This window comes from Neoarius graeffei, chromosome 15, assembly GCF_027579695.1.
Source record: "Neoarius graeffei isolate fNeoGra1 chromosome 15, fNeoGra1.pri, whole genome shotgun sequence".
NCBI lineage: Eukaryota > Metazoa > Chordata > Actinopteri > Siluriformes > Ariidae > Neoarius > Neoarius graeffei.
In genome coordinates this window covers 13,415,339-13,442,600 of record NC_083583.1, presented here as the reverse complement: position 1 = coordinate 13,442,600, position 27,262 = coordinate 13,415,339, and the positions used below count along the sequence as shown (strand labels likewise).

Here is a 27,262-nt window from a genome sequence, read left to right as displayed (position 1 = left end):
TTTTTTTTTTTTTTTTTTGGGGGGGGGTCCTAAATGGTTCTACTTGGTTCTACTCTGATATGAAAACACTATGGGGTGGGTTTCCCAAAAGCATTGTAGCACAAAGATCATCATTAAATGGTAGAGCGAGCATCACAATGAACACTCTCTCTCCTAGTTAAGATGCTCTTAGCATTAACAAGCTTTTGGGAAACCCACCCCTGAGCAAAGTTCTACATAGAGGTTTTAATGGTTACCCCAGAGATAAAAACTGAAGGCTCATGAAGGCTTCGAGTTAACATATTATTATTATTATTATTATTATTATTATTATTATTATGTACTTCTTTATAGTCTTCTCATATCTATTTAAATAATACACAACATGGCTCAAGGCGGCACGGTGATATAGTGGTTAGCACTGTCACCTCACAGCAAGAAGGTCTTGGGGTCGAGCCCAGTGGTTGATGGGGACCTTTCTGTGTGGAGTTTGCATGTTCTCCCCATTTCTGCATGGATTTCCTCCAGGTGCTCCAGTTTCCCCCACAGTCCAAAGACATATAGGTTAGGTTAATTGGTAGCTCTAAATTGACTGTAGGTGTGAATGGTTATTTGTCTGTATGTGTTAGCCCTGCGATGATCTGGCAACTTGTCCAGAGTGTACCCTGCCTCTCGCCCATAGTCAGCTAGGATAGGCTCCAGCTTGCCTGCGACCCTGCATAGGATATGCAGTTATGGATGGATGAATGGATTTTTTATGAACTTAATATTTCTTCTCACATATCTATTTAAATCATACACAACATGGCTTAGGTTCAAAGATTATATTCATTAATTTAAAAAAATTCAATATCATTATTTTACACAGAACACATCTTTGGGACATTAGTCTTTTTTTTTCCGAAGAGAGATTAAATTCAGTCCTGTCTAACAGCACTGACTGTTCTGCAAAAATGAATTCTTTTTTTACTGGTATATTGAGAGATGAAGAAAAGATCGACACCAAAGAACAAAAAAAGCCCCTTGACTGAACAGCAACCCATTCAGGTACGTTACAATCCATATCAGGGTACAACGCCTAAAGAGGTGAATGTGGCATGTAAAATAAATGCACTGAAAGGAAGAAAGTGCAATAAAGTGAGAAAGGCTTGTGTAATTAGATATGGCTCAATGGTTAGGGAAGCAGCTTTGGGACCAAAAGGTTGCTGGTTTAATTCCCTGGACCGGCTGAAGTGCCCTTGAGCAAGGCATCTAACCCCCAACTGCTCCCAAGACTGTTCTGGGTATGTTGCTCTGGATAAGAGTGTCTGCTAAATGCCTGTAATGTAATTCTGAGTGAGATGGAGTGTGATAAGGCTGGAGGAAAGAGAGACAATATTAATTATCTTAAGTGTAAGTCATAAGCATGATGACTTGCAGAAAAGCTTTTTCCAGATGACTTTGGCTCTAGCACAGAGCTTAACAGCAATCTTCCTGCCCTGGGTAGTGTCTAAAAGATACTGAATTTCATCCATATTCATCCTTGATATACATAAAAGCATTGCTTATAAATGTAGCTCAATTCAACCCAGTAACCTACAGGTTCTTAACCTCAGGGTCTCAAGGTGTGTATCATCTGCATAACAGTGGAAGACTATGTACATGCAAATAATCTGGCCAAGGTGAAGCATATACATGATCAAAATGACAAAACCGAGGACTGATCCTTGAAGGACACCTTATGTTTACAAATCATTATGTATGATACTACAGTGCTTTTTAATGCTTCATTCTGATTGGTTCCATAACCAGCGCCCTTATCATTTCTCCAAGATGCCAGACATAGAAGTTGATTGAGAACACTCAGAACAAATCAGTCATTTCTGCTACCTAGGATCCACTATTTCCAGCGATGGCTCCATTGATAAAAAACTTAATGTCAGGATCGGGCTAGCATCAAGTGTTTTCAATACACTCAATAACATTTGGAAGAACAGAGGGATATCGCTTGATACCAAGATCAAAATATATGATTGTGGAGTTATTATAACACTTCTCTGTGGCTGCATCACATGGGCACTTAAAACAGTTACATCAACTGAATGCCTTCCATCATAACGGTCTGTGCAGAATCCTAAAGGTACGGTTCCACAATCATGTTTCGAACCTTAAGATAAGAAGGAGAACTGATTGCTGTAGCCTGGGAATCAGCATAAGCTACTGCCGTTTCCTTTACTTTGGCAGGCTCCCTAAATTGGCAGGCTCCCTAAATTTCTGTGAGATTGGGTTCCCACCCATGGCTGTAGAGGTGTTGGGCACCCAAGACTAAACATCCTGAAGACGCTGGGTAATGATCTTGAGCTGTATCTAGGAGAGGATTACGATATTGCAATGAGGAAGCTTTGGGCATTGGATTGAGCTACGTAAATGGCACCAAATCCTACGTTCTGCCAAACAATGATTAAGAGATTGTGAGCAGGCAGACCTGTTGCAAGACGGATGAAGACCTGACCAAGGTACAAGGTGCTGATTGGTCAGTGTGGCAGCAGGGGCGTGGTCAAGCATCGGTCTGTGAATGGAGGGCAGAGTCAGGGAAGGTAAGTGGCAGAATCACTGCACCTGATGTCAATTAACCTGTGTTTGTGTGTCTTCCCCAGTGACCGCGCCCTATATAAGGAACGAGAGAGTGGAGGAAGGGAGCTCTCTCCCCAACCAGACGACTGATGAGTGTGTGCGTGTCTGAGTGTCTGGGAGAGTATGTACGCTGAAAAGTGTTACAATAAAGAGTTTTGGAAACTCAGTTCTGGCCTGCTATACTTCTGTGCTCCACCCACCCACTCAAAGTTTTACAGTGGTGCCGAAATCCGGGACAGAGCACAGAGGAGAACAGCCCCATGGAGTCCTCCCCCTTCGCAGACCTGATCCATGCCCTCGCCATGGCCCAACAGAGCCAGCACCAGGCGCTGGTCGCCCTCCGAAAGGAGCAAGAGCAAAGGTTATACCGAGTGACGCAGGACACTCAGACTAAGGAGATGATCTCACAACTTTTGATTCCAAAGAGCTGCCGGGAATTGGTATTCCAGGCGGCTCACTTTAATCCCATGGCTGGACACTTGGGGCAGGATAAGACACTAGCCCGAATAATGGTCCGGTTCTATTGGCCAGGGATTCGCGGCGATGTCCATAGGTGGTGTACGGCATGCCACGAATGCCAGTTAGTAAATCCAGCGGCTATTCCAAAAGCGCCTTTGCGCCATCTACCATTAATCGAGACCCCATTCGAAAGAATTGGGATGGATCTCATCGGGCCATTAGATCGGTCAACATGAGGGTATCGCTTTATTTTAGTTCTGGTGGACTATGCAATGCGATACCCGGAAGCAGTGCCTCTTCGCAATATCTCAGCACATAGTATTGCGGAAGCACTCTTCCACGTCATCTCCCGAGTTGGAATCCCCAAAGAGATTCTGATTGATCAAGGCACTTCGTTTATGTCACGCACACTGCGCGAACTGTATGGGTTACTGGGAATTAAGCTGATCCGCACCAGCGTTTATCACCCACAAACGGACGGTTTAGTTGAACAGTTCAATTGCACACTCAAGAATATAATTAAAAAGTTTGTACACGAGGACACCCACAATTGGGATAAATGTCTCGAACCCCTGTTATTCGCAGTGCGAGAGGTCCCACAAGCCTCCATGGGGTTCTCCCCGTTCTAATTATTATATGGGCGTAAGCCACTCAGCATCCTAGATGTTCTGCGGGAAAATTGGGAGGAGGGACCTTCCCAGAGCAAAAATGAAATTCAATACGTTATTGACCTGCACGCAAAACTCCACACACTCACACACCTAACCCAGGAGAATTTGCGGCAGGCCCAAGAATGGCAAACCCGCCTGTACGACAGGGGTACGCGCCTTAGGGAGTTTGCACTGGGAGATAAAGTACTCATACTGTTGCCCACGTCGAGCTCCAAATTGATCACCAAGTGGCAAGGACCCTTTGAGGTCACACGGCGAGTTGGGGACATTGACTATGAGGTGAGGCGAATGGACAGGGGTGGGGCGCTACAGATTTACCACCTCAACCTACTCAAACTCTGGAACGAGGAGGTCCCCATGACGTTGGTGTCATTGGTTCCGGAGAAGGCAGAGCTGGGGCCAGAGGTTCAAAAGGGAACATTGACATCACGTACCTCTCCAGTCCCCTGTGGAGACCACCTCTCTCCGACCCAACTCACAGAGGTTGCCCAGTTGCAGACCGAATTTTCGGACGTGTTCTCGCCCCTGCCCGGCCACACCTGCCTCATAGAACACCACATTGAGATGCCCCGGGGGTGGTAGTGCGCAGCTGCCCTTACAGGCTACCCGAACACAAGAAAAAGGTGGTTCGGGAAGAACTCAAGGCCATGCTCAAAATGGGCATCGTCGAGGAGTCCCACAGTGACTGGAGCAGTCTTGGTTCCCAAGGCCGACGGGTCGGTCCAGTTCTGTGTGGACTATAGAAAAGTCAACACGGTGTCTAAATTCGATGCGTACCCAATGCCTCGTATTGATGAGTTGCTGGATTGACTAGGCACAGCTCGCTTTTATTCGACACTGGATTTGACAAAGGGTTATTGGCAGATCCCCTTGACTCCACTATCCCGAGAAAAAACGGCCTTTTCCACACCGTTTGGCTTACACCAATTTGTCACACTTCCTTTTGGGCTGTTTGGGGCGCCCGCTACATTCCAGGGGCTTATGGACAGGGTCCTCCGCCCCCACGCCACCTATGCGGCCGCATACTTAGACGACATCATAATCTATAGTAATGACTGGCCGCGGCATCTGCAACACCTGAGGGCCGTCCTTGGGTCGCTGAGGCAAGCGGGTCTCACAGCCAACCCAAAGAAGTGTGCGATTGGGCGGGTGGAAGTACAGTATCTGGGCTTCCACTTGGGCAATGGGCAGGTGCATCCCCAAATTAATAAGACAGCAGCGATTGCGGCCTGCCCAAGGCCCAAGACCAAAAAGGGGTTGAGACAGTTCCTGGGGCTGGCTGGCTACTATCGTAGGTTTATACCTAATTATTCGGACGTCACCATTCCACTGACTGATCTCACTAAAAAGGGGGCACCAGATCTGCACTGTGTGGGGGGCCACTGTTACACTCCCCTGACTTTTCTCTCCCCTTTATGTTGCAGACGGACACGTTGGACAGGGGGCTGGGGGCTGTTCTGTCCCAGGAGGTGGAGGGGGAGGATTGCCCCGTTCTGTACATCAGCAGGAAGCTGTCGGTGCGTGAGAGGTGCTACAGCACAATAGAGAAGGAGTGCCTAGCCATCAAGTGGGCGGTCCTCACCCTCCGCTACTACCTGCTGGGATGCCCTTTCACCCTCTGTTTGGACCACGCGCCCCTCCAGTGGCTCCATCACATGAAGGATGTCAACGCGCCGATCACCCGTTGGTATCTGGCACTCCAGCCCTTTAACTTCAAGGTGATCCACAGGCCGGGGGCGCAGATGGTCGTGGCGGACTTCCTCTCCCGTCAGGGGGGGGGGGGGGGAGAGTCAGCTGCAGGCCGGACAGCTGCCCGGCCTGAGTCGGGCGGTGGGGGTACGTGGCAGCGGGGGCGTGGTCAAGCATCGGTCTGTGACCGGAGGGCGGAGTCAGGGAAGGTAAGTGACAGAATCACTGCACCTGATGTCAGTTAACCTGTGTTTGTGTGTCTTCCCCAGTGACCGCGCCCTATATAAGGAGCAAGAGAGCGGAGGAAGGGAGCTCTCTCCCCAACCAGATGACTGATGGGTGTGTGCGTGTCTGAGTGTCTGGGAGAGTGTGTATGCTGAAAAGTGTTACAATAAAGAGTTTTGGAAACTCAGTTCTGGCCTGCTATACTTCTGTGCTCCACCCACCCACTCAAAGTTTTACAGTCAGAAAATGTTGATTAAACGTCTACAAAGGCACGCCACAAGGTTTATATTAATATGTTTATTCTAATACATTAGTGTTTCTTTGCTAACAACATACCCAAGGATTTGTATGGTGGATGTTTCACATGTAAATGGATTAAAATGTATGTGTATTTGTTAATATGGTAAGGTGTTCTGTGAGGAGATGTTTATATACCATTTATGGAAGGATCAAGATCCTTCCATAAATGAAATCCTTCCATTTAGCAGATGCTCTTATCCAAGATCAAGATCAAGACTTCATAACAGTCAAATATTCAGCTGTTCCTTTAAGTTTTCCGACACTGGAACATCCTTGGTATAAAGGCGTTTGTGCTTTGTGGGTTCTTCGTAATATGACAAGCTGCTTAAGTGTTTTTTTTTTCTTACGTTTGTATTAGAGTCAGAAATATCAACAGAGGAAAGGAAGGAGAATAGAGTGTCATAGTTAACTGTGCCAAAAGCCACACTGAGATCTAACAGATTGAACTGGAGTGAAGCAACTCCAAGCTTACATTAGAAATCGGTCTTTAATCCTGATGTTTATTTGGGCCAAGAAATGTATTTTTGAGAAGTGGAGTAAGAGAAACAGCTTTGAGTTTCCAAGGTACAAAATCTATCACAAGGGAGATATTAGTAATGTTACAGGCATTGAGCAGATGCTCTTATCCAGAACAACGTAAAACAGGATCCTGACATACCTACAGCAGTGGGTATCCTGGGGAGTAGTTGGAGTTAGGTGCCTTGCTCAAGGGTACTTCAGCCATTTCTGCTGGTCCAGGGAATCGAACTGCCAACCTTTTGGTCCCAAAGCTGCTTCTCCAAACTTTAGGCCATGACTAAATTTCAGATTTCAGATTATAAATCCTATAATGTATCAAACTGACACCCTCTGACTGTAATTTATTCTTTTTCTTTTAACAATCTTCACTCGCACTCAGAGAAGTATGATACATAAGCATAGAGCTAAGGCACAGGCTTCAAATAAACCTTTTATGGAAATGAAAGGAGTCTGTGTTTATATTTTTTAGATATAATCTAGTGAAGTTTGGTTACTCCAGATGACTGTCAGTTCTCAAACACAGCCTGGCAGTGATGTCCTTACATCACGTAGTGCCATTAGCTTTCAGAAGGCGCGTGACAGTGAAAGCAAAGATGTAACCTCACAAAAATTGGCCACTAGGAGGGGCTGCTGTTTTACAAAATGGATAATACTGTACAATACAACTGCTTTGCTGGTTTATTAGATAATTTTTTAGAAGTAATGATATTTTTCTTTGACTCATAAAATTAGTTCAGTTAGCTGTAATGTAGCTACCAGTTAGTCTGAGTGGATAAAATGCCTAAAACACACTCTATAATGGACTGATTTTTAGATCAGTTCAGTGCTGGAGCAGTCTATTGAAAACTTGTAGAGTACATATTGACCAGCTATGTACTTGCAGAGATGTCCACAAGCACTGGTGACAGGCAGTTTTCTTCACCTACGCAGACAGTCTGCACTGGCTACTCAATCCCAGAAAAAAATTAAAACTTGCTTTTCAATATTCAAGCAATTTATATCATCTCCACTGCCCATTTATATCATAGCCTGCAAATCCAATTATTTCACCATGAAATTGTCTTCAATTTGGGTCTAGAATGACCAGAAGTGAAGCCATATTTGTTGATCGATTCTTGCGCTCTGATTAGCTGAGCTGGACCATGTGACCACGCCGTAGTGTATGTAGTTATGTTACACCATGTAGTTATGTTACAGAGCCAGGCAGGGTACTACAGAGGGTAACTGAGAAAGCCAAGCACACACACACACATCTGGAGGGAAATTTCATACATAATTTGCAAGTATTTTACAGGAAAATGGTTAGTAATTTATTAGCTGAGAATGCACCAGAAGGCATGTAAATTTAATTTTTTTTCTGGGGAGGGATATTCCCCCAGACCACTCTAGCATTAACATATTAGCATGTGCCGTCTACTACTTTTTTTTTAAGCCCGCTACTTTAAATTTTCTGAAGAACCCTGTACTTGTAATTGATGCTTGGACCCCTAGAATTGTGGCTCAAACTGTTATACTAGTAAAAAATATCAATGTGTAAGAATATCTACTGAGATAATTTCCTCATTGCAATGTTTAACTCGGCTATCTTTCAGAATGGTACCCTTCTGTCACAGTTTCTCATCTTAGCATGTTTTAACACTTTGCTTCTGCTAATTCAGAAGGGAACCCATGTTCACTTTTAGACTGCCAAAAACTAAATGCAGGTCTAATGAAACTCTACAGACATCAAGAAACTGAGGGAGTGTGTCAGTGCTGATGTATAGATGAGAATGTGTAGATTCAGTGGTCCTGCTGGGATCCTGTCATGTCTAGCAAGCAGTAGCAGCTGGGCTTCTGCTTAGCACTTAATGTTTAGTTGTTAAATCTAAAGGTGATGATATACGGGGCAACTTTTTGGGCAATGTTGCCGAGCAATGTTGCTGGGCAATTGCGTTTTGACTCTTTCTATTGAGATTGGGCAACATTGTTTCTTTCTGATAATCTCTGGCAACTTTTTTTGAGATAAGCCAATCAGAACGCGAGTATTGAGTCATGTGACTCAAGTATTGAACGCGAGTATTGAGTCAGGTGAGGTTCAGATCAGAAATTTCAAACAAATATGGCGGCCACTCAGTGTCAGTGGAGTGAAGAGATGGAGAGACTCCTCATCTGTTTTTACGCCGGTAAGTTATTTTAATATTCTATATGGAGGAATTTACCTCACCAAAGCTCTAAAAAACAACAGACAGCTTGATTAAATGGCCACAGCAAAAATTAAGACATCGGGTTTTTTTTTATAGCTAACTGTAAACTGCCGTTGCTAACTGTTGTTGCCCATTGTTAGTTGCCCTGAAAAGTTGCCCTGTGTCTCACCTAGTTGCCCGTTGCCAGCAACATTGCTCAGCAACATTGCCCAAAAAGTTGCCCCGTGTATCATCACCTTAAGGTTAGCACAAGCACTGCCTGAGGGGCTGAGTCCAGAAAGGACAGATTAGAAATACTGACAGAGGGAGCAGCTAGAGTAAGGAGATTGGTGAGCAAAGTAGACCAACACACACACACACACACACACACTTTCATGCACAGACACTCATTAACCCATCAACAAGGAGTTTGTGCATTACAGGATTTAACTTATACTCCACCATCATAATTAATGCCTTTCCTTCTCCTTCTTCTCCTCCTTCTTCTCCTCCTCATTCTTTTCCTCCTTCTCCTTGTCCTTCTCCTCTTTCCTGTCCTTCTCCTCCTTCTTCTGCTCCTCATTTTTTCCTCCTTCTTCTTTTGGCTGTTCCCGTGAGGGGTCACCACAGTGTAAAATGTCCCTCTGTCTCCTCCTGTCCTCCATGCCTTTTTCTGTCACACCAACCGTCCTCATGTCCTCCTTCACCACATCCATAAATCTCATCTTTGGTCTTCCTCTTTTCCTTCTACCTGGCAACTCCATCTCCAGCATTCTTTTCCCAATATACCTTGGATCTCTCCTCTGTGTGTGTCCAAATCATCTCAAGCTCACCTCTCTCACTTTGCCTCCAAGCCGTCCTACATGTCCTGTCCCTCTAATATGCACATTTCTAATCCTGTCTGACTTTATCACTCCCAATGAGAATCTCAACATCTTCAGCTCTGCTACCTCCAGTTCAGCCTCCTGTCTTTTTGTCAGTGCCACTGTCTCCAAACCATCCAACATAGCTGGACTTATTACTGTCTTGTATACTTTACCTTTCACTCTTGCTGGCAACCTTCTGTCACAAATCACTCCTGACACTCCATCCTTCCATTCCAACCTGATTGCTCTCTCTTCACTTCTCTTCCGCACTCTCCATTACTTTTTAGAGTTGACCCCAGAGATTTGCACTCTCCATTACTTACCATTAATGCCTTTCCTGTGACAGGCTATAGTTAACTGTTATTAGCTAGCTGCACAATGCTAGCTTTTGTATAGGAAAGAAATTGAGAAGGGTCAGTAATGGTTTGTGATATATGACTTTTCTTGTACCATGTTAGTACTGACTATTCCATTATTTCAACTGGTGCACCTGATTAATTACTGATTACCTGTAGGATTTTGATTTACTAAAATGGTCTATTAATTCTAAAATGTCACAGCACAAAGCAACACAAATAAGAGGAATTGTATAAGTATTTACTGAAAGAGCTGCCTCACTGCATTTTCTCTCTTTCTGCCATTCTATAGAGTTGGGGTAAAGCTAATCGAGAAGGCCCCAGCAACAAATTCCCTTCACAAAGTGATCAATAGTACAGAATAGCCTTGGTGATGGCGAACCTCAGCATGCTGTGGGGCTCCGGTGTGCTAATCAATATATCTAATCACACGGGATCAGCTGGATCTCCAGGAGTGGCCCATTCTCCAGAGCCTCCCTGCACCATGTGCTGCTGTGGATTACTGAACCGTATACTGACTGTGGTGTTCATGGTCGGCCTGGCCTTCGCTATTGTCGTCGGCAACGTGGTGACGCTCACAGTGTTCATGCAAACTCGCCAATCCTGGATGCCACAAGGCTACCTCAAAGGTACCCAAAAACATTTACATGCTCAGATTGTCTGAGTTAGCAGTACAACAAGGGATCCAGAAGAGGGCAGTGTGAAGTTTGCATTCCTTCATGTTATTTTAATACATTGCCGCTACAGTAAGGTGTCTTTAAACATAAATAAATTAAATCTTAATTCTAAATAAACCCTTGAACACAGATCCCATACTTAGTAATCTCAGACTGACGTGAACCTTCAAATATTACGAATAAATAAATAAACTGAAGGGCACTCAGTAGAGTGCGTATCTCCGCCAAGCCACATATTCAGATTTGCATCAAAATCTAACCAATTGTTCCTTGGCCCATGGCCCACATTTCCTCAAAATTTCATAAAAATCCATTCACTACTTTTTGAGTTACATTGGGAAAAAACAAACAAACTGAGCTGAAAAAATAACCTCCTCCAACAAAGCTGGCAGAGGTAATAAGCCTTTTTTTTTGCGGTCCAAATCCTGCGCTATGATTGGCTGGCAAGCGGGTCCGTATCCTACGGTACGGACCCCAGTTATGGACCTCTGGCGACTCGCTAGTTCACAACAACAATGGTAGTATTTTTTGTCAACATTTATCTTTTTTTAATAAGATTTATTTATAAGATTATCAAAAATCGTATAAATTTTTGCCAGCATTTCTCAGCATAATAGCATTAATTTTACAGCATGGATAGTGATAACGACGGTCTTCACAGCGAAAGCAAGTTTTACTACCCTGAGGAAATAGAAATAAAAGAAAACATTTCAGGAGAAAGCTAAAAACCTGTAACTGTTGCTAACGCTGAGTAAAACATGGCTGAATCCTGAATGACTCAATTTTGTATAAATAGGAGACTACATAGGCGGCAAAATGTAGTTTTTTTTCCTGCCATGGAAGTGCACTTGTATACCGAGGAGAAAGCAATTTGCATTACAGCCATAAATGAGGATTCAAAATAGCATTAATTTTACAGCATGGATAGTGATAACGACAGTGTTCACAGCGAAAGCGAGTTTTACTACCCTGAGGAAATAGAAATAAAAGAAAACATTTCAGGAGAAAGCTAAAAACCTGTAACTGTTGCTAACGCCAAGCAAAAACATGGCTGAATCCTGAATGACTCAATTTTGTATAAATGGGGACTACATAGGCGGCAAAATGTAGTTTTTTTCCTGCCATGGAAGTGCACTTGTATACCGAGGAGGAAGCAATTTGCATTACAGCCATGAGGGAGGATTCAAAATGGCAGCTCGGCTCGGTTTTCCCTTTCAGGCGCTCTCGTTTTCTGTTAGAATTTGGTAAAGAAAAACATTAATATATTATTTACCAGCTTAAGGTCGGTCCGTATGGTGAAATACCGTGACCTCGGCCTTGAATACTGACCTCGGCCCAGAGGGCCTCGCTCAGTACTTTCAAGACCTCGGTCACGGTACTTCACGATACGGACCTCCCAGCTGGTAAATAACATTTTTTTTTTTTGCGGTCCAAATCCTGCGCTCTGATTGGCTGGCGAGCGGGTCCGTATCCTACGGTACGGACCCCAGTTACGGACCTCTGGCGACTCGCTCGTTCATAACAACAACAAACATAGTAGCAATTTTTGTCAACATTTATCTTTTTTAATAAGATTTATTTATAAGATTATCAAAAATCTTATACATTTTTGCCAGCATTTCTCAGGACAATAGCATTAATTTTACAGCATGGACAGTGATAACGACAGTCTTCATAGCAAAAGTGAGTTTTACTACCCTGAGGAAGAAGAAATAAAAGAAAATCAAGCAGTCATGGCATTTGCAACATGCACATCACCTTTGAACATTTGATGAATATATGACATGTGACTGGTTTTTTGGGTGGCGGGATGTCCTGGGTTGCGGAACTACACGTGCGAGGGCCCATCACGTCCGCTAGTGGCTTTAATTAGGATGCAGTGCAAAGCACTGCAACTATTGTTCTTCTACGTATTTCTTCTTCTTCTTCTTCTTCTTATTCCTACGCAAATTTTGATTTCGAATAACTCAATAACCGTACGTCGCACACAGACAAACAATATATCAAAACGTGCGGCTCGATCGGACTCGCTATGCTTTTACTTTTCTCTACAGAATACGATTTTTTCGCGACGTAGTCGCGAAAAAATCGCCCCAAAAAACCCCATTCATTTCTATGGAATTAATTGAAAAAAAAGCTCTTTTTCAACGTTTTTCAAACGTCCGCTGCTCTGGCATGCTTTAACCTAGAGACGTGATTCAAACTCTAAAATGTAGGAAAACTTCTCCTCTGTGGATCTGGCATTCAACTTTTCTGCTAGGTTCTACACTTTCGGTTCAGTCCCGGCTCAACCGCCATGTGGGTTCTGGGAGAAAATCCGGCTTTTGAATGGGTGTCTATTGCGTTACACACCAGTGAAGCTCGTTAACTTAGAGTGGAGAGAGGTTGAAAATAAAGCTCAAACTTTCTCACTTAAACTGTGTTTTCAGCCACAAATTTCACTCTACAGACATGATTTTCTCAAAAGTAGTAGGAAAACTTGTCCTGATTCACACAATGTGTCTCCCTAAGCGATAGGATTTACAGTTTTTGAATGACAAGCGTCAAACTGAGGACAGGGCAGCTGAGAGCCCTCATTGACACCCATTATAAACGTGAGAGAAAAGTCACTCGTTTTTAAATCGCTCTAGTGTCATTATTTTTAACAATACAGACAAAAAAATACATCATTTTATTCAGGAGACCCTTCTAGCGCTCACTGTGAAAGAATTTTGTGAATAGCTGCTTCCGTTGTCGAGTTATTTGTCATTGTTCGAGGCCTGGTCCTTAGCAATTTACAGCAGACACCTGACAAAATCTTGTGTGTGTGTCTTAACCTGCTCAGGCCCGTCACCATGCTTACTGGCTTCAGTAAGGGAGCAGATAGGGGAGGGGGCGGCTGTCTCAAGCACACACATAAATCATGGCATTGTAGCTTCATAGCAGGTCACACAACCGTACATCGCACACAGACAAACAATATATCAAAACGTGCGGCTCGATCGGACTCGCTATGCTATTACTTTTCTCGACGTAGTCGCGAAAAAATCGTCGAAAACCCCCCCATTCATTTCTATGGAATTAATTGAAAAAAAAGCTCTTTTTCAACGTTTTTCAAACCTCCGCTGCTCTGGCATGCTTTCACCTAGAGACATGATTCAAACTCTAAAACGTAGGAAAACTTCTCCTCTGTGGATCTGGCATTCAACTTTTCTGCTAGGTTCTACACTTTCGGATCAGTCCTGGCTCAAATGCCATGTGGGTTCCGGGAGAAAATCCGGCTTTTGAATGGGTGTCTATTGCGTTACACACCAGTGCAGCTCGTTAAGTCAGAGTGGAGAGAGCTTGAAAAAAAAGGTCAAACTTTCTCGCTTAAACTGTGTTTTCAGCCACAAATTTCACTCTACAGACATGATTTTCTCAAAAGTAGTAGTAAAACTTGTCCTGATTCACACAATGTGTCTACCTAAACGATAGGATTTACAGTTTTTGAATGAGAAGCCTCAAACTGAGAAGAGGGCAGCCGAATGGCCTCATTGACACCCATTATAAACGGGACAGAAAAACAGCCTCGGTCGGCATGACACTTCACCTTAGCCGCCCACTTTATTAGGAACACTTCTGTTCGTACATACAAACTACAAACACTCTTCTTAGAGTTTAGAGTTTATTTTATTTTTAAAAGGGACAGTGCACAAATTAAACATTATCCTTGTGGTAAGGACAGATGTCTATCCCAGGTTATAGCAGTACATGCTAATTTCCGCCTGTAGTCACTTTGTTTATACTCTTGAATAGCTCTTCTTCATGACGGCTGCTGTCTCAAGCACACACATAATCATTTCATTGAAACATCAATGCAGGTCACACGTTCACGGCCAGCAAACATGCGTGACCGAATTGCTTCGCGCACTGCATCCTCTCACAATTTCCCCCAGGGAATTGTCCGGTCTAGTTCTACATTATTACTTCAAAGTAATAGTCCACTGTTACTTCACAGTCATTATAAAATACTTCAAAGTATTAGTTCTATCCGAGGTCAGTCTGGTTCCTTTCAAGATTTCATCCTCATGAGTTTTTCCTTGCCATTGTTGCCTCTGGATTGCTCATTTGGGATAAGTTTATAAATTTAAAATTTATATCTGGAATTTATATATTTCTGTAAAGTTGCTTTGTGACAATGTCCATTGTTAAAGGCTCTAGGCAAATAAAAATTAATTGAAATCAAACTGAATTGAATAGTATGCTGTTACTTCTAATTGTACATTGTTACTTCAAAATTATTGTATGTTACCACTTCAACATAATTCTACTTTGATACTTCAAATTAACTGTCATTACTTTAAAGTAACTGTATATAGGTACTTCAAAGTAATAGTATGCTGTTGCTTCAAAGCAGTTGTAAGTTTTACTTCAAAGTAATCATATTTTGTTACTTCAAATAAATTGTACATTGTTACTTTAATCATACATTGTTACTTCAAAGTAACAGGATTCTATTCCTTCAAAGAAATTGTAAGTTGTTACTTCAAATACATCATGCATTATTACTTCAAAGTAACTATATACTTTAAAGTAATAGTATCCTGTTACATCAAAGTAGTCATACATTGTTACTTCAAAGTAATAGTGTCTTGTTACATCAAAGTAATCATACATTGCCACTTCAAAGTAATAGTATCCTGTTACCTCAAAGTAATCATAATTACTTTGAATGAACAATGTATGATTACTTTGAGGTAACAGGATACTATTACTTTGAAGTGACAATATATGATTACTTTTAAGTAACAGGATACTATTACTTGAGGTAACAATGCATGATTACTTTGAAGTAACAACTTACAATTACTTTGAAGGAACAATGTATGATTACTTTGATGTAATAGGATACTATTACTTTGAAGTGAGTGTATGATTACTTTGATGTACAGGATATTATTACTTTAAAGTGACAATGTACGGTTACTTTGAAGGAACAATGTATGCTTACTTTGAAGGAACAGGATACTATTACTTGAAGTAACAATGTATGATTACTTTAAACTAATAACTTATAATTACTTTGAATGAACAATGTATAAGTTATTAGTTCAAAGTAATCATACATTGTTACTTCAAGTAATAGTATCCTGTTCCTTCAAAGTAAGCATACATTGTTCCTTCAAAGTAACCGTACATTGTCACTTTAAAGTAATAATATCCTGTACATCAAAGTAATCATACACTCACTTCAAAGTAATAGTATCCTATTACATCAAAGTAATCATACATTGTTCATTCAAAGTAATTGTAAATTGTTACTTCAAAGTAATCATACATTGTTACTTCAAGTAATAGTATCCTCTTCCTTCAAAGTAATCATACATTGTTCCTTCAAAGTAATCGTACAGTGTCACTTCAAAGTAGTAGTATCCCGTTACCTCAAAGTAATCATACATTGTCACTTCAAAGTAATAGTATCCAGTTACATCAAAGTAATCATATATTGTCACTTTAAAGTAATAGTATCCTGTACGTCAAAGTAATCATACACTGTCACTTCAAAGTAATAATAACCTGTACATCAAAGTAATCATACACTCACTTCAAAGTAATAGTATCCTATTACATCAAAGTAATCATACATTGTTCCTTCAAAGTAATTGTAAGTTGTTACTTCAAAGTAATCATGCATTGTTACCTCAAGTAATAATATCCTATTACTTAAAAGTAATCATATATTGTCACTTCAAAGTAATAGTATCCTGTTGCATCAAAGTAATCATACATTGTTCCTTCAAAGTAATCGTACAGTATCACTTCAAAGTAGTAGTATCCCATTACATCAAAGTAATCGTACATTGTCACTTCAAAGTAATAGTATCCAGTTACATCAAAGTAATCATACATTGTCACTTTAAAGTAATAGTATCCTGTACGTCAAAGTAATCATATACTGTCACTTCAAAGTAATAGTATCCTGTTACATCAATCATACATTGTCACTTCAAAGTAATAGTATCCTGTTACATCAAAGTAATCATACATTGTAATTTGTTACTTCAAAGTAATCATACATTGTCACTTCAAAGTAATAGTATCCTGTTCCTTCAAAGTAAGCATATATTGTTCCTTCAAAGTAATCATACATTGTCACTTTAAAGTTATAATATCCTGTACATCAAAGTAATCATACACTCACTTCAAAGTAATAGTATCCAGTTACATCAAAGTAATCATACATTGTTCCTTCAAAGTAATTGTAAGTTGTTACTTCAAAGTAATCATACATTGTTACCTCAAGTAATAGTATCCTGTTACTTCAAAGTAATCATACATTGTCACTTCAAATTAATAGTATCCTGTTACATCAAAGTAATCATACATTGTTCCTTCAAAGTAATTTTAAGTTGTTACTTCAAGTAATAGTATCCTGTTCCTTTAAAGTAATCATACATTGTTACTTCAAAGTAATCATGTGTTGTTACTTTAATCATCCTTTGTTACTTTCCATCTCTTAACTGCTCTCTGTTATTTCCACTCTGCTAACATTTATGGAAATAAATAGCTATGTAGGTTTTTATTAGTTGTTATGACAATCTTATGAACATTTCATGTATATAAATTGCTATCATATATTTGTGCCTTTGTTTTATGCAGTATCTCTGGCCATAGCGGACATGACGGTCGGGATGGTGGTGGTGCCATTCTCCATTTACACCGAGATATCCATCATGGTTACCAGCACCTATCCTATGTGGTACCAGAGTGGATCTATGGTTTCAGGACAAGAACATTCCAGCTCTTGGCAGCCGTGCATGGTAATTGGCCCAATATTTGCTGGCTGTACGTTTGTCTCTATCAGCACTATCTTCTTAATGACGGTGGAGCGCAGTGTGGCCATTTTGTGGCCTTTACAGAAAGATACACTCGTGACCCGGCGACGGACTTTGCTCCTGATGCTCGTCTCATGGACCGGTAGCTTCCTGCTTGCGGCAGCACCCCTAACCTTGAGTGAGAGCTTTACTTTGGAGTACAATGAGTGCAGCCGGATGTGTAACTATGTCCCACTCCTGGTGGGTCTTCAGCTGCCAGCTGACACCAACATAATGCTGTTATTTCCAGCTTTTGACTTCACAATCCTGGGCAGCACTTTGATTGTTAACATCCTATCCTTCACTAGCATCTGCCACTACACCCGCAAGCGCAAGCTCCTCTTAGCGGGGCTTGAGGGAGGCACAAGCACCTGCTCCCACAGACCCTGCTCTTCAGACATCAAAGCAGCAAAAACTATTGGCATCCTCACCTTTGCTTTTACTGCCTCATTCTCGCCCATTGCTGTCTTTGTCCTGGGTAATGTGGTTGGCTACACCTGGTGCAACTTCTCCTTCTTTGCCTTCTGGATCCTGACAGGGAACAGCTGCTGTAATGTGATTATCTACAGCATCAGGGATCATCGCTTTAGGAAAGGAGTGTTGCTTCTTTTTCATAAGGACCGTTCACCACAAAACTCTGAGAAGAGCTAACATTTCCAGATATAGACTCAATTCCAGGTCAAAGTAGGCATTGCCTACTTTTTTTTATTCCTGACCACCTGTCCATTAGGGTCCTTTCAGGAATTTTTTTCACCTGGCTTTTGAAAAGCCAGAAAATAGATCAATTCTAGGGATTGTGGCTGGATGTGTTTTACAACCCCAATTCCAAAAAGTTGGGACACTGTGGAAAACATAAATAAAAACAGAATGTGAAGATTCACAAATCATGGAAACCCTATATTTCATTGAAAATAGTATAAAGACAATATATCACATGTTGAAACTGAGAAATGTTATTGTTTTTCGAAAAATATATGCTCATTTTAAATTTGATGTCAGCAACACGTTTCAGAAAAGTTGGGAAAGGAGCAACAAAAGACTGAAAATGTTCTGTAATGCAAAAAAAACTCTAATTTGGTGAATTGGCAACAGGTCAGTAACATGATTGGGTATAAAAAGAGCATCCCAGAGAGGCGGAGTCTCTCAGAAGTAAAGATGGGGAGGGGTTCACCGCTCTGTGAAAGACTGTGTGGGCGAACAGGGAAACAATTTAAGAATAACGTTTGTCAGTGTAAAACTGCAAAGAATCTGGAGATCACATCATCTGTGGTCCATAATATCATTAAAAGATTCAGAGAATCTGGAGAAATCTCTGTATGCAAGAGACAAGGCTGAAAACTGACATTGGATGCCTGTGATCTTCAGGCCCTCACATGGCACTGCATTAAAAGCAGACACATGTCTGTAGTGGAAATCACTGTATGGGCTCAGGAACACTTCAGAAAACCATCATCTGTGAAAACAGTTCATTACTGCATCCACAAAAGCAAGTTAAACCCAGACATAAACAATATCCAGAAACATCGCCACCTTCTCTGGGCCCGAGCTCTTTTACGATGGGCTGAGGTAAAGTGGAAAATTGTCCCGAGGTCTGATGAATCAAAATTAAAAGTTCTTTTTAGAAATCATGGACACCATGTCCTCCAGGCTAAAGAGGAGAGGGACCATCCGGCTTGTTATCAGTGCACAGTTCAAAAGCCAGCATCTGTGATGGTATGAGGGTGCATTAGTGCACATGACATGGGTGACTTGTACATCTGGGAAGTTATCATTAGTGCTGAATGATATATGCATGTTTCAGAGGAATATCCTGCCATCCAGACAAAATCTTTCTCAGGAAAGGCCTTCGTTCTTTCAGCAAGACAATGCCAAACTGCTTTGTGCACATCTTAGACTGTATGGTTCTGTAGTAAGAGAGTCCGGGTGCTAAACTGACCTGCCTGCAGTCTAGACCTGTCTCCCATTTAAAACATTTGGCGCATTATGAAGCACAAAATACAACAAAGGAGACCCTGAACTGGTGAGCAACTGAAATTGTATATCAGGCAAGAATGGGACAACATTTCTCTTTCATAACTACAGTAACTGGTCTCCTCAGTTCCTAAACATTTACAGAGTGTTGTTAAAAGTAGAGGTGATGCAACACAGTGGTAAACATGCCCCATCCCAACTTTTTTTTTAAATGTGTTGCTGATATCAAATTCAAAATGAGCATATATTTTTCAAAAATCAATAAAATTCCTCAGTTTCAACATTTGATGTGTTGTCTGTATACTATTTTCAGTGAAATATACGGTTTCCATGATTTAAAAATTATCGCATTCTGTTTTATTTACAGTTTACACAGCGTCCCAACATTTCTGGAATTGGGGCTGTATTCCTATATTGTTGTTATTACTGATTATATCATTATTACAGATTTGCCATGACACTATTATTGAGTGAAATATTTGTTGCATTTTAACTTTTTATTTGTGTGGTGGCCTGGGTACAGTTTCACATGGTAGAATTTGACCTTTCATATGGTAAAGTTTTGACTGGTTTTTAAAGTAAAACAGTCACTGAACTATGTTCCTCTTTTGCAAGTATATCCATCATTAGTAAAGTTCTAGAACAGGGGTGTCCAAACTGATCCATAAAGGGCCGTGTGGCTGCAGGTTTTCATTCCAGCCATGCAGCAGCACACCTCATTTGGCTTATTCAATCAAATGACACACCCACCCTTTAATCAAGGGTGGGTGTGGCTGCAAGTATTTTGACTGTGTGAAGACAGTTCAGTTGATTGAATGAGCCAAGTCAGGTGTGCTGCTGCATGGCTGGAATGAAAACCTGCAGCCACACGGCCCTTTATAGATCAGTTTGGACACCCCTGTTCTAGAAGTCTGGTTGAACAGCCCATGTCTGACTACAAATTGAACTGGTTAAGCGTGTGTCCGTTTCAACACAACATGTAATTAATAAGAACTTTAATCAAATCATGAGAAAGGGACACTTAGGTTTTAGACATCTTTAGACAGACTGACTGTTTTTACTGCTGTCTTTGTTAAACTGGCTCTTTACACAACATGACCTTTGCAGCTAGACACCAAGGCAATAAAACATTTCCATGTCATCATAGCTAAATATAGTTATGTTCTTAAAGAAGAGAGTCAATACACAGTGAGGTCTAAAAGTCTGACAGCACGAGTTAAAATGCTTCTATTCTGTATGCTTTTATAATTTAATTGCATTACAGATTACACTCACCGGCCACTTTAATAGGAACTTGTTCTTGATTCTAAGATTCCTGTTCTTGGCTGCAGGAGTGGAACCCAATGTGATCTTCTGCTGTTGCATCCTGAGATGCTTTTCTGCTCACCATGGTTGTAAAGAGTTGCTATGAGTTACTATGTCCTTCCTGGCAGCTTGAATCAATCTGGCCATTTTCCTCTGACCTCTCTTATCAACAAGACGTTTCCATCAACAGAACTGTCGCTCATTCAGTGTTTTTTATTTTTTGCACCATTCTGTTGTGTGTGAAAACCCCAGGAGATCAGCAGTTTCTAAAATACTCAAACCAGTCCATCTGGCTCAAACCAACACCCATGCCACAGTGAAAGAAAGTCACACTTTGAGATCACAATTTTTCCCATTCTGATGTTTGAAGTGAACATTAACTGAAACTCTTGATTTGTATCTGCATGGTTTTATGCATCATGCTTCTGTCAAGGGATCGGCTGATTAGATAACTGCATCAAACAGCAGGTGGATGGGTGTACCTAATAAAGTGGCCAGTGTATGTATATTATTGACAACAACTTGTTTGAAAGGTATGATGTTTGAAATATTTACATGAATTTCAGAGTTTCTTAGTATTTGTAATTTCCCCTTTTTGTTTTAATGATCGTATGTACTCGAGCTGGCTGAAGTTTGTGCAAAAACTTCTGATTGTAGAATTTTAGACCAACTCTATCATTTGAACACATGCTTCAGTAGAAGGGATCGGAAAATCAGACATTTTGTATGAAGAATTTAATAAGGCCAATATCACAAGTTTGCTTAAATTTAAATAGTGGCCTAGAAATAGTGCAGAATCTTGAATATTGAGTAGCCAAGTTGTTACACAGTTCCTTTTAAAATTGTAAAACTTTGTTTATTTTCAGTTTGAAACTTAAAAAAAAAAAATCCCAGATTTCCAATGGGTCTCTGACTTTTCAACCTCACTGTATATTACTTTTTTTTTAAATCTGTTTTTGCTATTTTCCAGAATTCAGCCAATTACATGTGAAAGGTTTTCCTGAACCACCACACATTTCAGGTTGCTACGTTTCTGATACAGAAAACAAACAAAAATCAGCATCCAAACATGACAACTGTGAAAGTTCTATCACATTTTAAATCACATTTGAAGAATCCTTTAACTATTCAAAGATAATGTACAGTGGTGCTTGAAAGTTTGTGAACCCTTTAGAATTTTCTATATTTCTGCATAAATATGACCTAAAACATCATCAGATTTTCACACAAGTCCTAAAAGTAGATAAAGAGAACGCAGTTAAACTAATGAGACAAAAATATTATACTTGGTCATTTATTTATTGAGGAAAATGATTCAATATTACATATGTGAGTGGCAAAAGTATGTGAACCTCTAGGATTAGCAGTTAATTTGAAGGTGAAATTAGAGTCAGGTGTTTTCAATCAATGGGACGACAATCAGGTGTGAGTGGGCACTCTGTTTTATTTAAAGAACAGGGATCTATCAAAATCTGATCTTCACAACACATGTTTGTGGAAGTGTATCATGGCACAAGCAGAGGAGATTTCTGAGGACCTCAGAAAAAGCGTTGTTGATGCTCATCAGGCTGGAAAAGGTTACAAAACCATCTCTAAAGAGTTTGGACTCTACCAATCCACAGTCAGACAGATTCTGTACAAATGAAGGAAATTCAAGACCATTGTTACCCTCCCCAGAAGTGGTTGACCAACAAAGATCACTCCAAGAGCAAGGTGTGTAATAGTCAGCGAGGTCACAAAGGACCCCAGGGTAACTTCTAAGCAACTGAAGGCCTCTCTCACATTGGCTAATGTTAATGTTCATGAGTCCACCATCAGGAGAACACTGAACAACAATGGTGTGCATGGCAGGGTTGCAAGGAGAAAGACACTGCTCTCCAAAAAGAACATTGCTGCTCATCTGCAGTTTGCTAAAGATCATGTGGACAAGCCAGAAGGCTATTGGAAAAATGTTTTGTGGATGGATGAGACCAAAATCGAACTTTTTGGTTTAAATGAGAAGCATTATGTTTGGAGAAAGGAAAACACTGCATTCCAGCATACCGTAAGAACCTTATCCCATCTGTGAAACATGGTGGTGGTAGTATCATGGTTTGGGCCTGTTTTGCTGCATCTGGGCCAGGACAGCTTGCCATCATTGATGGAATAATGAATTCTGAATTATACCAGCAAATTCTAAAGGAAAATGTCAGAACATCTGCCCATGAACTGAATCTCAAGAGAAGGTGGGTCATGCAGCAAGACAACGCCCCTAAGCACACCAGTCATTCTCCCAAAGAATGGTTAAAGAAGAATAAAGTTAATGTTTTGGAATGGCCAAGTCAAAGTCCTGACCTTAATCCAACCGAAATGTTGTGGAAGGACCTGAAGCGAGCAGTTCATGTGAGGAAACCCACCAACATCTCAGAGTTGAAGCTGTTCTGTATGGAGGAACGGGCTAAAATTCTTTCAAGCCGGTGTGCAGGACTGATCAACAGTTACCGGAAATGTTTAGTTGTAGTTATTACTGTACAAGGGGGTCACACCAGATACTGAAAGCAAAGGTTCACATACTTTTGCCACTCACAGATATGTAATATTGGATCATTTTCCTCAATAAATAAATGACCAAGTATCGTATTTTTGTCTCATTTGTTTAACTGGGTTCTCTTTATCTACTTTTAGGACTTGTGTGAAAACCTGATGATGTTTTAGGTCATATTTATGCAGAAATATAGAAAATTCTAAAGGATTCACAAACTTTCAAGCACCACTGTATATTACTGTACCAACTTTATTTCAGCTTGAACTAGAAAACTCAAGACTTTACAGTAAATTAATGTATGAAGGTATCATTTTTATTTATTGCTGACTCATTCTTTTTATACTGTTGATTTTGTATGAGATTTATTTTTATGGATGTTTACTTTTTAATTAGTCCGAAAATCATCTTTATATGTTGAGATTTGCTGTTATTTCAGGAATTATGCTGCATTCAACTTCAGTCGAATTTCAGAAATCTAAACTCGTTATGTCATTTCTGAATTCAGCATATTTGAGCTACAAAGTGGGGGAAAAAACATGGATGCCTCCATGAAAGTGTGTCTTGCTAGCAACAAGCTAGCCAGCCAACATTAGTGATACCAACTTTATGATGTGTTTATTTTCAACAGTAAACTGTATTGTTGGTGTTCTGGATTTAACCAACTTGTGTGGTGATGTACTAGTAGACTGATCTAAAGTAACTTTAGTTTGCTACCATAAACTGATTTAAAGTTTGTTAAATGTTTACACACTGTAAATATTGCTTTATTTGATGTTGACAGTGTGATCGACCAGTTGACATGACATTCTGAACTTGTGGTTGAGGAGATCCTGCCAAGTTTCCATGTAGGAATTCTCAGTCGAGGTGGGGTTTCCTTTGGTTTTTCCAAGTCAGAGGTTGGAAATTGCGGATGCAGCATTATCTTGAATATCTGGAGCCATTTTCATGGTGTAACAGTCAGGATTAAAAAAAAAAAGTCAAAATAATAAAAATTTAAAAAGAAAACCAGCTGCCTTATTAATTTATTAATTATTAACTTAAAGGTAGACTGCCTTTCAGATTTTAAGTGTAGGTTTTCCCTGACACCCAATTATTTTTGTTTCATGGACCGAGAGCTACTGAATTCGAATCACAGACTTCCAATTTTATTAGTTTTTTTTTTTAAATAGAACAATTAATGAATTTAGAGCCACGTGGCCCTAAATTCTCTTCTATTTTTTTCTGCTTCACCATGACCCAATTCAAGATACTACGTCATGCATCACGTGGTGGGCTTTCCCCGTTTGCGCAAGGCATCGTGGGACACAAATTTGAAACAGGAGAGAACAGTGGAGGATGTGAGTGTGAGAATGAAACATGAAAGACTAACTACAGTAACGGAAAGTGAGAAGAAAAGATGTTATGTTGTGAAGGAAAGGAAATGCAGTACCAAACTAATAAATATTGGCGGTCAGCAAGCACCTCGGTGTGATCAGCTGTTCATTTAGCGACAGAATGATGGAACTGTCAGTGTACGGTCAAAGGTAAACCTGTAGATGGCAGTAATGCAACACTGTGGATGCCAGTTGTCATAAAACTCAAAAGAAGAAGGTAAACCTGCACATGCACACACAGACTTCCTCTGTCTGCACAAAGCGGGCAATTTCATACACATTATTTGCTCAGGAATCCCCTCAAATTAAATAACTTCCCAGCCACAGAATGGCCTGATATTTTGTGAGATATTCCAGAAATAAACATATCACAATGACCAAATTTCAGAGGGAACTAAATTTCACAGATTTTATTAATTTGAAAGGTCGTCTAGCTTTAATAATTATTCACCACTAGTGTGCTCTACCTGTAAATTAGTGTTCACTATCTCTGATTTGTCACTTGGTTACTGCAGGTTATAGGAAGTGTAAAAAAAAAAAACCGGTGCCTGGTACATCCATGTCAACCTACAAACAATTATAACTGGATTACTGTATTGGTTTTTATATATATATATATATATATATATATATATATATATATATATATTAGTGCTGTCAAAAATGTCGCGTTATTATCACGTTAACTTGACTCAATTTTAACGGCAATAATTTTTTTATCGCGAGATTAACGCTCTGTGACATGATGTAGGTTTTTCATAAGCTTTTGAAACTGCCAGGAACTTGGAACAGAACAGAGACTTTGCTTAGAAAAACGATAGCAGCTAGACTGTAATGCCACGCCCCGCACAGCCAGAGTCCTCTGCCCTCCCCCCAAAGAACCAGCGCGGGCAGCTCGTGCAGCCGCGCCTTGGGACGAAGAGCCACGGTGCTCGGCTTAGGTTTCATTTTCCCATCGGTGGCTCCAGCCCGACTTTGCAGTGGCTGTGACAAGACGTGTTATACGGAGCAGTAGTAACTCGTCCCCTCACTTTTAATTACCCGAGCACACGCCTTAACGCAAAGTGTGCGCATGGGTTATAACTCGTGCACGCGCATTAATATCTCGTACACACGCCTTATAAGTCGTTCCCACGCTTTGTTATTTTTTTTATTCACCATGTCCCCTCTACGGCTCCGTAGTGTTATGCTCTGCAATAAAAAAAAAAACATTGGTACAAAGCAAGCCTGTAGGTTGAATTGGGATTAATTAAATTATAAATTATGTGATAATTGATAATTAAATTAATCAATTTATAAATAAAGATCAGTCTCATAAAATCTTAAATTATTAATCTTAACACTCACCGTGAATGGTTACATTCAAGATTAATGGTAGCTTCTGTATTAGATGGGAAACCCAGTTGTATACAAAAGCTAAATTCTGAAGGAAAAAGGAGTTCTAAATAGTTGACCTTGTGAATAAACAACAGGAACAAGTAAAATGCAATTCAATTTTATTAGCTTTTATTTGTCTACTACTCACTAATAATAATAAACTCAAAATACATTCAATGTCAGCAAAGGTAATAACAAGACAAAACAATGGAACAATTACACCTGGACTATAAATTTGAGGGAAAGAGAGAGAGAAAGAGATAGAAGGAAAAAGAAAAGAATCCCTTGTGTGTGCGTGTGTGAGGCTAGGGCAAGCCGATGCATGTGTGTGTGTGTGTGACCTAGCTTGTCGTTAGCTAAAACAAAGGAATGTTAGCTAAAACAAAGGAATGTTAGCTAAATAGAACAAAGGATTAGCTCTGTGGCTAATGTGTGCTTTGTGTAGGTATCTGTGGGCAGATGCTAATGACTAGCCACTCTGGCAATGCTTAAACAAAATGGCGGTCAGTGCCTAGGTGTCGTATCACAGGTAACTCAATGAGGAAGGTATCAAAATGGCGTCGGAAAAATGGCGCCTGCAGGCCTAGTCGAGAACACAAGCCTACCAGCTAGCAATAAGTTGCTAAGGAGAATCTGACCACGCTACAGCTGGATCCAAACACTGCACTTAACAACAATTTCCAACAGACTATCTAGGCAAAGAACTCAACGCGAGAGAGAGAGAGAGAGAGAGAAAGAGTGTGAGAGAGTGTGTATATGTGTTGGATGGAGAGAACTAGGCCTTGTAGCGGTCTAGCCTCGGAGCTTAAAATAACAAACTTGTCGCTGCGCTGCTAATCAGATAGGGAAGCTAGCAATGGAGTTAAGGAAAGATATCATGCAAGATACCCTGTCTAACAAGTTCAAAGAAAAAAACAGAACCAAAACACACAATAAAAACAAACAATAAAAACAAACAAACACCTTCCGTGTCTGAGCGGGTATGCTAAATAGCTCAAAGCTTAAACATGACCCTAACAACCATCTGAATAAGCTACAAATTAAAAATTTGCCCAAGTGCCTACTCAATGCGATGGAAGTTCTTTCTCCGATGTCCGCGCTGAGGGTCGCAGTCCGAGGAGAGGAGGTTAGCGGCGCGTTGCGTCCAACCGCGGCTAACGAAGCAGGGAGATGAAAGCCTAGCTGGCCCACGGTGCTTCAGGAGAAACCTCCGGTGATGCGTCGACGAGGAAAAGAACTGAGAGGAGCGAAGCTGTCCGCAAATGCCTCTTAGCGTGGAAAACTACTTAACTGTAGTTAAACTTTGCAAAGGTTTAGAATCAAAACCACTATATCGCTGAAACTTAGCGGGTCGTTCAAA

At 40.7% G+C, this 27,262-nt stretch overlaps 1 protein-coding gene across 1 annotated transcript in view; it reads left to right on the top strand.

Annotated features, from left to right (window-relative positions):
* The window catches only part of LOC132899789 (trace amine-associated receptor 13c-like), a 32,082-nt gene extending 14,079 nt beyond the window's left edge, over nucleotides 1-18,003 (top strand). The window contains exons 2-3 of the mRNA XM_060941907.1: nucleotides 10,200-10,468; nucleotides 17,138-18,003. Of these exons, the coding sequence (XP_060797890.1) occupies nucleotides 10,200-10,468; nucleotides 17,138-18,003 (1,135 nt within the window). The remainder of the gene's footprint in view (nucleotides 1-10,199; nucleotides 10,469-17,137) is intronic.
* The last annotated feature ends 9,259 nt before the right edge of the window (nucleotides 18,004-27,262 follow it).